General features: G+C 45.5%; 1 protein-coding gene across 2 annotated transcripts in view; it reads left to right on the top strand.

The window, feature by feature from the left end:
* The window catches only part of sdc4 (syndecan 4), a 13271-nt gene extending 1829 nt beyond the window's left edge, over positions 1-11442 (top strand). The window contains exons 2-5 of one of the 2 annotated variants that reach the window (XM_034586727.1): positions 10341-10533; positions 10642-10685; positions 10856-11048; positions 11286-11442. In XM_034586727.1, the coding sequence (XP_034442618.1) occupies positions 10341-10533; positions 10642-10685; positions 10856-11048; positions 11286-11437 (582 nt within the window). In that variant the 3' untranslated portion in view covers positions 11438-11442. Of the gene's footprint in view, positions 1-10337; positions 10534-10641; positions 10686-10855; positions 11049-11285 lie in introns of both variants that reach the window. The other variant, XM_034586726.1, reaches the window with a different exon arrangement.
* The last annotated feature ends 427 nt before the right edge of the window (positions 11443-11869 follow it).

Genomic DNA, 11869 nt, shown 5'->3' with positions numbered 1-11869 from the left:
TACCAGTCCCTCCAGCTCTGAGCACATGCCTGACGTGTACCTGTTTGGTTTTGTGTCATTGTAAGATGGTCAAAGATTCTGTGTGTGTCACATGCATGTCCGCGGTTAGGTCCTGTGACACATGGACATTTCCCATCATGGAGCCAGCAGTGCCTGGGACACTAATCCTGAATTGGCGGGGGTGAACTTCACTGGCACGTTGCAGTCGCCGGCGGTCCGATCCTCCTCGCCTTTACAATCTGTTACATTCCTCGACGCGGCGCAGCTTCTGCTTGCTCACTCTGCCTCATCTTGTTGCCCCGCTCCCCCTCCCAGCTCGTCTTTTTTGATTTCCCCTCTGGAATGTGACCTCTGGTGACCTTGACCGGCCCTCTTTGGGATTTTGCACACTTGGAGGGATCTCAATAGGGCCCTGGGGCCTTTTCATAAGGGACACTGCTTTCCTCTAGCCCAGTGTAGCAATATCATAGATACACCTATGATATTCCTACCAAAAATATGTGCATTATTTCCCCATCTTTTTTGTTTTGCTCTTAAAATTAGCTCTTACTCTGTGCATTTTGCCTTTTTGTGACTTTGTTTTTCTGCCTCTGTTTCCACTCGAGTCTCCCTGTGATCACTCGTCTTTTGTTCTTTCTCTTTTCTGAACTTTTCTTTTGATGAATACTTAGCCTCTGAGCTATGACAATCCTTCCCTCCGCCCCCCCTCCCTCCCTCCAGCCCTTTCTTCTCTCCACCCACTGAGGTCATTATTGGTATGTGGGTTTGGCGTTCCCAGCTAATCGATAACAATGTTCCGCTACCTGACAATAGAGAATGCTCTGAATACAGAGAAGCCTCTTTTCGACTAGCCACAGTCACGATTGGAATGTTTTTTATCAATGGTTAGAGTTGGTGATCTTATCTGCTGGATGCCAAGACACTTACATTTTTCTAATTATGGGAAATTATTGATTCCTTTGGCAGAGTCTTAGACTATTTTGATTTGTCAGATATGCTGTGCTTTGCTCCGTTAAGCTTCATGCACAATGTTATCAGTTTGTCCAACGTGGACGGGGTCAGACCAAACCTGCTCGTCACAACTTTTTCCACTGACCTCAGCCCTTTCTGCTGAAATAGAAAGATAAGAATCTCCTGTAACTGTTAAATAAAAGGCACATGGTGTCCTTAAAGTCTCCTCGGGTGATTTTTCATTTCAATTAGCCACATCACAGCACCATAACTTACCAAATGTGCTCGGTCTTTGGTGGTTAATCAGAGTAAAGAAAATCCTCTTTTCTCGGAGTTAATCCTTGTTGCAGCAACAAACTGCAGCTTGTTGCCCCCGGGGGTGGGTCCATTTTTTATATCTGGTTGGAATGTCCCTGGTTTTGCATTAATCCCCTGAATCATTTGCACGAGAATGAGCCAGGTTTTTAAGGAAGTGTTTTTTTGTCTCTGGTGCATGATGGGGTGCACAGAAAGCTTGTGTGTGGTGAAAAGAACGTGGGGAGGGAGCATGATAAATAGTATCACTGGGATGTAATAATGGTTCCTGCATTGCTGTCCGCTGGTCTATAAAATCCCTTTGGGCCGTGGAATGTTGGCACAGAGAGAGGAGGTTTTTGTCCTTCCTGCCTCTGATGGAGAGCGGTCGAGAATCTGATTCCCTCCCTCCCCCTTTCAACCACCACATATTCTGGCAGTTGTTTCGCTCAGGGCAGAGGTAGACCATAAAACCCCTCCTTCACTGGTTAAATATCACTTTCATGCAACTTTTCTGGACACGCTCTTTGTGCTGGATCCACTTTCTGGTTTTAATACACAGGGTGTCTGCAACTCTTAACAAGTTTTGATTTCATTTTTACTCAAAAGGCCTTTTGTTAGAACTTCAGTGTTTTAGTTTTAATGTAATTTTAGCTTAAGCTGTCTGGAAAATCTCCACTGCATTGTTCTGAAGTTTAATTCAAGTTATTTTTCACATGAGTATTTGCTTATCCTGGTCGTCTATTATGAGGGATTATTGTTGTACTCTGCAGGAAGTAGTGATTAGTGATTTGGATTAGTTGCATGCAGAAAAATAATTTAACAGCCTCATTGTTTCAGCGCTACAGGTGAGAACAAAAACACATTTCAACCCTCAACTACACAAACCAAGAGCACATACTTATTTACATCGACTGCCTGGGAAACATCAGTTTCTTCGCCGCCACCTCCCCCATGCCCGAAGAGAAAAGCTGCCGTGGCTTTGTGGTGGACGTAGATAAATATAGAGAGCCGTGGCAGAACGTGGAACATGATCCTCGCTGTGTTTCCATTGGGAAATGTATCACAGAGCCTGGAGGGAGGCCGTTTGATGTCGGTGCTGTTGCCTCTGCCGTCCCACGACGCGCTGTCATACTCTGACAGATGGTTGTTCCAGGCCTGAAGCCAGGCCGTTAGCAGCTATCAGCGCTGATGCACTCCGTCCCCAAGCAGGACAATTGTATCTGACTTTGTAGAAAAACAATGGCAGGGAGTGAGCATGACATGTAATAATCAAAACTCCGCAGGATCTGTGCATCTCAGAAGATCGTGTGTGTATCAGCGCCCTGGGGCAGTTTGGTCTGGCAGTGGCCACCAGCATTAGTTGTTGACTTCAGCCATTTACTTTTGAGTGACCTCACATTCATTCTCAATAAGAGCTGCTTTTATTGTGGGTATCTTTGCTGCTTTCTCATTGTGAAGGCTCTGTGTTCAGTAGAAGTTCTGCGGGTTCTCTGGAATTTAACTTCCCACAAACAAAACTAAATTACCCCAATTTCTGTAATGCCATATACAGTGTATGCACAGATCAGAGTGCTTGTGGGTGGTATGAGGGCTTCCCCCCCATTCAGACATCCTTCCTGACAAATGTGCCTCGGTAATACAGTACGTCTTTGATGTGGTGTGCGTCACTTTGTGTATCTCTGCAGTGTTGTGTGCATGTCTGTGTGTGAGGTCTACCTCTCTGCGTTAGCCCACCAGTGGCTCGCTCAGCCACAGTCACTAAACCCATTGTCAGCGACCGAGGCCGCCTTGTCCGTTTCAAATCCACATAATTCAGCTGTGATTAACTTGTGCTAGTGTTGGTTGTGTGTTTTACCTTTAGACATTAAGTAATGGAGCTGCTTTGGCAGAGAGACGCCACATGTTGGTCAAAGTGCTGACAGTTGAGGATCTTGAGAACAAATCCTGAAAGTAAAAACTATATTTAATCTCTCGCTGGTTTCCATATTTTCTTTTGCATGACCTTCTATCCTAAAATATCAACTGTGTAACCTCGGAGTAAGGAAAATATATAAATGCGGACAATGAAATATTTTTCCTGCTCCTGCAGCTTGTCAGAAAATATTAGAAGTGTTTAAAATGTCCCAAGTACTGGAATTTCAATGCAGCAGGACACATGCTGTGTAAAATGTGGTCCCTTGAACGCACTCCGTTCATATCAGCATGAAGGTGGAGCCATGAGAGGCAGCGTCCCGGCCCGTCTGAAAACCACTTCACCGCGGGATGTTCCAGTTTGTACCGAGAGGAGCCGCAGCAGCAGTTCACGTGGATTCGGCCCATAGCTGTTAACTGGGTTTCTTTCTTGGCTCCCGGTGTAGAGGAGAAAGAGGAATGTAGTGTTCGACTGCATCGCCAAGGTCGTGGCTTCTTAACCGACCCACATGGAGAGACGCATTCCTCAGGCTGCCGAACTCGGCATAACACACACAGAGGATCGTTCAAAGTCCTTTCTTCCTCGTTACACTGCTCCGAGTCAGGGGAGAAAGTGGAAGACGCTCTCAATCACACGTCTGTATGAGGCTGAAGACAATTAGCTTAGCATAGCATTGTAACGCAGAAATAGAGATTCCTTCACCTGACTCCTTTTTTAGGTTTACATCACTGATGCACATGAGCAACAAAACATGGAAAAGAATTATCGTTTTACAGGATATGATCAGAAACAGAACTTTAAAAAAGTTTAAATATTATCATCTGATGTTAGTAGTTTGTGATGTGAGAGAGCCAGGTCCCCTCGAGTGTCAACGTTGTGTTCATGAGTCAGAGGAACCTGTTGATGTTTCTTGCTAATGTCAATTTGTAAATAACGATGGTAATTTATTATTTCATTAATCCAGAATTAACTGTTGCTTTGAGCTGGAATTGGAAGTGATTCGTGTCTTTACAGTTGAAGAGTCTGCAAAAAGTGTTTCATCCCAGAAATGAATGGGTTTGATTGTGACTAACCTTCCACGGTTAATGAATGGAGGATTCTCACTACTTAAAGTCAGTCGTTTGCTGGACTGATTCATATTCATGCTTGTTCTCTGGCTTCTATCAGACAGAAGTCGGTTTGTGTTCGAGGGATATTTCCTGATTTGCTGCCTCTTATTATTTCCCACCACTTAAGGCCTGGAGTGGATCCCTGGCTGATAATGAATCGTCAGTAGCTCACATCCAGTCTTTGGTGCTGTGGTGTTTTTGATCCAGGCCAGCGATATGTCTGCCTGAGGGACTGACATCTAAGAACCTGAAGAAGGAAGAGGAGGTAAGACATTCGAGAGGCACGGCTCCTGTATCAGTTTGACTCGCTGCACATTATTTGTCCGTCACTTGTGGATTTGCTAATCACCTGGATTCATGACAGGGCGGCTCCACTGGTAGGAGGGAGTGACCAATAGAAGTAATTACGATAAGGCCGGGGACACTCCCTTAGGTGGTGCTCGTCAAAACCCAATTAGTTTTATCAGCAGCGGCTGAATCAGCGCTGCTGCCCCGTCTGTTCAGACTCTTATCTCATGGTCAGGAAATGGGCAGTCAAATGAATAAGCTCCAACATTACTCACTTTACTGAGTAATGTCTGTCTTACTGATGTTGGGGGAGGGGGGGGTTAAATGCTTCATGTTTCTTAAATCTGTACAACCTCAGCTAAGATGTTATGTAAGCCAATAAACCAGATAAAACTGTTATACACCTTTTCATTTTAAAATGGTGTTGGTGTATATGTCAGCTGATCAGACGTTTGTTCCCAAGGCCAAAAACAAAATGGCAGTTTAAGAACTGACCAATTATTTTTATAAAGAAAAATCTTCGTAACGTTCTTCAGGATCGCTGTGACTTCTGTGTGTCACTGTCAAGTCTCACATGTTGCTGGGAGGTGGAAACACGGCTATAGATAGATGGGGCGTAGGTAGAAGGAATCTAGAGCTCGACTGTCGGAGTAAAAGGTAAGTGTGTTGGGACCAATGAAGTCGATCCTGAGCCGTGGACAGGACTGTGCTCTGAATAAAACACCAGGTGTTTTTTATAGATCGCACCTTTATGCTCCTGGACTCTTTGGCAAAGTTACATCAGGGGTCAGAAGTGCATCTTACAAGCAGATCAGGCGACACAATACACAGTGTAAATCCTGCCGGTTCAAGTATCACCCAGCAGCAGGGGGAGGGGGGGGAGGCAGGAGTGTTGAGCACAGGATGGGACATGGAGGGAGGTGAAGAACGGGGGAAGAGGAGCACTTTTTACTTCAAATCCCTGTACGCCATCAAAGCCACATCACACCAAATATCACACGCAAGAAGAAAAAGAAAGTTATACCATCAACATGAGTTTTTCTCAAAGGTCAGAAGACGCCCAAAAGAATAAGACGGCAAATTCCTTCGTGCTGGTGTTTCTTTTCTTTTCATAACCTTGTACCTCCTCCACGCCGCCGTGTGAAAGGAACAGATGCCTCTGTCTGTGTTGGCAGATGGAGGGATTGTTTCCCCCGGTTTAATGAAGGGAGGCTGTTGGAGGCTTATCCCCGGTTACCTTGGTCATTGATATGCTCTCGAGGCGTCCGGCGGCATTGTTCGGTGTCAATGGAAGGGACAGAGCCAAAGGCCGGGTGGCGGGTGTCTTGACAGTCCGCCTTTCAGCGACTGCGGACTATTGGGGAGCTGGAGAGTTTAGGACCTCCACGCTGAGATGAGCGAAGTGAGGACAAGAGCCGAGGGTGAGGAGTGGCAGCGCAGGAAGTGACCTTTTTTATTTTCAGTGCGAGTTCCTCAGTATGACCCCACATAAGTAAAGGGGATTTGAAAGGGAGAGTTCACAGAAAAATGAAAATTCACTATGGACCTTTTGAATTGTCGAGCTGGAGGTAAACGAGGAGTGTGTTTGTGTTTCCTCTGGACTTTAATCTGTTGGTTCTGTCGGACGTGATGATGTATGAGTCACATGGTCGTGTTTTGACACAGCGAGGGGAAACGAGCTCGATAATTAAAATGGATTTTATTCAACAAAGAGGAGCTTTGTTTGGCTCGGACCTGTGGGGTCGACCATGAGTCTCAGGTCAAAGGTCATCTGAACTGATTACTATGTAAAGTCTTTTTTTATATAAGTGGATATCTTTGATTTAAATTAAGACCTATAGTTCAGGGAGGAGGTTTGTTGAGATGCCGAAGTTGTCACTGTATCGTAGCCATGGTACGACTGTTGTTTCCATGTTGTGTTGCAATATTAGATTAAATACCTAACGTTCCTTGCCTCACCACTGAAACAGCGTTTTCCTTTCCCTCGTTTCTCCGTTCAATCCGTTCGTTTGGCTGGAAACTCATCGGCTTGGCTTCGAGCCACATCCGCCAAATTGGGCAGAAGTATGAGGCTGTGAATCACTGAAGGGAGGACAACATGGGGATCCCTGCATCCTTGGTGGCTCTGGAGTTGACTGATAAACAATGTGGTTCACCGCCTCCAAGAAGGGTTTGGGTTACTCAGGGTTATACTTTGCTTTTCTGGAGAAAACAGACGTAGCAGCGACGTAGCTTCATGAGTCTACTTTCTGGGAAATATTGGTTAAAAAACGTCTGTTCCTGTACATTCAGGTTACATCAAGTACTGTCTCATTATTCTGTTAACTGGATTCTCAGGATTGTTGTGAACAAGACCATCTACGCAAAGGTCGACCGAATGGCCGGCATCATCAACTTCCAGAGGCCAAAAGACCCCAACGACCTGCTCAACGACTGGTCGCACAAACTCAACTCTCTCATGTCTCTGGTCAACAAGACCACTCATCTCATTGCCAAGGAGGAGATGATCCACAACCGGCAGTGAAAAGGAATAATATGTTGACTTGTGGTTTTCTCCTGCACCAAACCACTCTGCTTTAAAACACCAGAGCTTGGAAACGGATAACGCGCGTCACGTCTTGACGACCAAATGGTTTCACCGAAGTCCAGGTCCTGAGCGTCAGGCTGTCGGGACTGGATGACCGAGGCTTTAACCGATGAGACGTTCGGTGATAGTAAAATCACCATGAGAGCTGATTTTAATGTTTGCTCGGTGACGTAACCACTGTTCACACACTCTCTGCCAGTCTGCGCAGGCCGAGCACATTTTTGTTGTGTTTGTACAGTAACACAGCAACGCATCACTTCATCCTCCTGTGGGCTTTCATTTTTTTCACTAAGTTTCTTGCTGTTCGGTCGTCCTGCCGCGGTGCGTGTGAATCGTTGCCGGATTGGGACGTGGGACAGACTGAACTTGTTTTTGCGAGTGAGACTTGGCCTGAATCCCGTCCCAGCTGGAGAACATGGTGAAGATGGGATCAGCCGCCCGTCGTCACAAGAAATCACAACACCAACATGAAACATAACAAAATATCTCTGCGGTGGACGTGTTTTTCCTCCTGCGTGTTGCTGAATGGAGCAGGCCTGTCGGTGCAGGCCTCCGTTCGCCTGTGGGGCAGTAAGTTGTTATCTCAGATCTCCTCAGTCACCATGGGGGGGTTTGAAGGTCAGGAGCAGTTTATTGACATGGCAGGACTCTGACAGAGAAGAACACATCGACCTCAGTGGGTGTTAAACTTGTTGTCTTTTGCTTAACAGATTAACTTGAGTTGAAAACACAGGTGCTACTTTTGTTTTTAACTCATCCAGCAAAGGCCTTAAGACGGATCCCTAACATCTTTATTACCCGTCTACTCATGACATTAAGATAATCCTGGATAATGACTCGCAATCATAACAGTTAATTGTACAGGTTTATGATTTCTGAATAACTCCAGGATGTTTCCTGGAAAGGACGAGATAATTAGTGTTGAGGTGGTAAACTCAGGTTGGATCTCAGTTCCCTCTCTGTGGTGAAGACCGTCTCTGTCCCTAGTTTGAGAGAGAACCTGGTGTTTCCAGGGTTATTATATATTTTTATGGGACTTTGTTAATTTAAAAGTCTTAAATGTAACTTGGTGAAACCTGCAGGAAGCATGTTTACCGTGAGCTATGACAGAAACGTTATTTGATGTTGGACGCTCGTCTCAAGTTAAACATGTTTTATATATGAACCTGCTTGTTTGAAGCTCACACAGAAGTCGACCCAGTAGAACTCCCCCGGGCTGCGAGGTGCGTTATCAGCGTTACAGGATCAGTGACTCGCGCTGCTGATGAATCGGCTTCGCTCCGACGAATCAACATTAATGTCTGAATGAGCGTGATTCCTATAGAGTGAGTCGACGGGCCTGTTGCAACACGCCACAGCGGCCGTAGACCTTCATCTGAACAGTAGCGAGGAAATGAGGAGTCACCGGTTACACCCCCCCCAACCCCCCCACCCCACCGGGTCCATGTATGGGGTTTAAATGAGGACACACTGGATGATCCACCACCACGGGTTCTTGTACTCTGAGGGGGGGGTGTGTGTCTTCTTTAAGACTAATTCAGACTAATTAGAAAAGATTTAAGTTGTGGTTTCATTAAACTTTTTACTGTTGTATTTAGAGGTAAAATAAACACACAACCCTCGTGTCACCGGAAATAAAAGTAAATGAATCAACGATGAAATGACGTCAAGCAGGATTTCTCGTTTCTTTAAAATCTGAGCAGATGAGTGTCGACCTCGTTGCTGAGGGGAGTCCCAGTAAGATGGCCGCCCTCGTTTGAAGCCTCAGTGCAGTCACAATGGAGAACCCCCCCCCCCCCCCCCCCCTTACTACTACTCATATAGGCTACTTTTTAAAGGCTGAGGATTACCTTCAAACACACCGTTACTATGTCAAGTACTTAAACACACACACATAATACTGGGAGGCCTCAGGCCGGCTTATCCCACCAGTTAACCCTTCAAATGAAGACCCTGTACACGGGACTCAGATGGAAGCAATTATGAGAACTTGTGTGTGTGTGTGTGTGTGTGTGTGTGTGTGTGTGTGTGTGTGTGTGTGTGTGTGTGTGTGTGTGTGTGTGTGTGTGTGTGTGTGTGTGTGTGTGTGTGTGTGTGTGTGTGTGTGTGTGTGTGTGTGTGTCGCCCTGACTTGTTCTGTGTGATTTGTGTGTGTGATTTGTGGTCGTCTTTTCTTCTCAGTAAATGGAAGGTTTCATTGAAGTGGAAGAAAAGCTTCTTCGTCTTCTTTTCTTCTCACGACTCAGTTTCTAGTATAGTTTTTCTTTTTCTACTCTGTTAAATGAGAATTAAAAACCCTGTATGAGATCCATGAATCATCAGCCCTGAAGATGAGTTAGTTTAATTCAGTTGATTAATAAGTTGGTCCAATAGAAAGTCAGTTAAATTGAAATGACCATTCACGTGTTTCCAGAATCAGTGAAACAAATATTTTCACCATTTCTGCCTCGACATATATTTTATATTGATTAAAATGTAAATACACATATTGGTTTAATTTATATAAAACAGAAAATCACAATGTATTTTGCCTTTTTGAATCAACATTGCGTTTCCAATTACTGTTCTGTTAATTGATTAATTTAAAACTTATTTAGCTCCATGTAGATTTATTTACACAGGTTGCCGGAGTCTGCTTCTCTCGCCTTGTTTCACCTCAGCTGCCATTTGGTTGGAGCTTAACGCTGATTAATGGTGTTGTGATGATAATTAGTCTGATGGGGGGGGGGGGGTGCCTCTGTGTTTTAATCCCATTGACGCTGCTTACTGAGCAAATGGTCAATGAAATTAAGTGCAGTGATTAAAGGAGGTTGATGAGTCGAGCGTCGTGCTGATTAAATCACTGTTTTCTCATATGTAAAAACTAATGAACTGTTTGAGTAACGTTTTTATTTTCAAAACAAAGTGACGTCTGTTTAAACGTCTGAGCGACACTTGTAAAGCTTTACAACAGTTTTTTCATTTGCTTTAAAAATAAAAGATCCAGTGATTATCAATGTATTGGGGAATTAATTAATTAATAAATCATAACTTTATCACCATCCTCCCTGTGCTGGTATTTATCATCTTTACCGGTAGTCATCAGTTAAGCTTCAGTGATGGTCAGAAGTTATCAGAAGGTGTTTTTTAAAGCTGATGGAGATGAGATGGAGGTCACCCTCTGACCCCCCCCCCTCTGTCTCTGTTGTCCCAGCAGGTCAGGGAGACTGAGACGTGGATGCCCATGAAGACCACACAGACCGTCGCCATGTCGACACACAGCGACGGCCTGGAGGCATCGGGAGACGCCCAGAACGGCTCCGACTTCGGCTTCACGGACGACGAGGACGACGAGGACGACGAGGACCTGACGTACGAGTACGATGAGTCCTCTGGCTCAGGAGACGGAGGTCGGTCTTTACACTCGTCTTACTTTTGAAAACACTTCTTGAATCGTGCGAAGATTAAAAAAGGTTAAAACAACTCAGATTTATTGAAGAATCTGCTTCTTTCCACAGCAGCGACTGTGTCACCTGAGCGAGACTCCGAACCATCAGTCAAGGTGAGAGACGCTTCTGGATTTCAACTTTTATTTTGACCAGTAGAAGAAGATTGTTGTTCACTGGATCGCATTTGATTTGACGTGGTGACGTTGGTCAGCACACGCCTCCTGGAACTTGGCGTCCAATCACACAATTTATTAACCTCCTGACTTCTTTTCTTCATCTTCAGCCCGACGCCAACGACAACAAGATCCCAGAGGCGGAGCTGCCGGTGCGACCGACTGTCAACGAGGTGGAACAGGACAGCAACGAAATCCCACTGGTGAGGAAGGACCCCGAGACGAGCGAGGAGTACCCATCCAACGTCCTCATGGCCCACGCCAGTGATGACAGCATCTTCAACAAGACCGAGGTCCTCGCAGGTCAGTACGACGCCGATCAGCTTCTGTAAAATACAAACGGTTTTCATGACGAGAAGAGATTTATGAAAAAATAAGAGGAATTTTAAAATCTCAGTGAAGACGTCACGATATAAATCATCACTTGCATAAAGTAACAAACAGCAGCTGAAATACGTTATGTTTAAATGTAAGTTGTAAGAATAATTTCTTTCATATCTCTGGTCTGTAAAACGTCTGACTGTCGTCTGTCTCCTCCAGCTGTGATCGCAGGCTGCGCCGTGGGCCTGATGTTCGCCGTGCTCCTCATCCTCCTCCTCATCTACCGCATGAAGAAGAAGGACGAGGGCAGCTACGACCTGGGGAAGAAGCCCATCTACAAGAAGGCCCCCACCACAGAGATCTACGCATAGACCCTGACCCTACACCCCCGCCCCCCACACACAAACACACACCTCACTCCCTGAAACCCGTTAATACCTAATCAGGGCCAGTTCCCGGCCTCACAGTGCCTCATCTTCGTCATCCCTCCTCCTCCTCGCTTCTCTACTGACTGTACAAACCTGGAGAGACGCCCCAACAACAGTCGACTCACTGACTCCTGCTACCTGATGTGTACTAATTTCACTGGTGCTCTCTCAACCAATCAGAGGCTGTCTTCGGTCCGTGTAGTTTTTTTTTGTCAAACAAGGAAAAGGAGCAACAGCAGAGGACGATTTCAGCCTCGGTACGACGTCGTCTTGGTCCCACGTTTTTATCTGTCCCCATGTCAAGAGAACAAACCAGGACTCTGACCAGTTCCACTCGTCTTTCTTCTTCTCTCCTCCTTCAGTTGAAAACACTAA

The sequence above is a fragment of the Hippoglossus hippoglossus genome, chromosome 5, assembly GCF_009819705.1.
Source record: "Hippoglossus hippoglossus isolate fHipHip1 chromosome 5, fHipHip1.pri, whole genome shotgun sequence".
NCBI lineage: Eukaryota > Metazoa > Chordata > Actinopteri > Pleuronectiformes > Pleuronectidae > Hippoglossus > Hippoglossus hippoglossus.
This window is presented reverse-complemented; position numbering and strand designations above follow the sequence as displayed.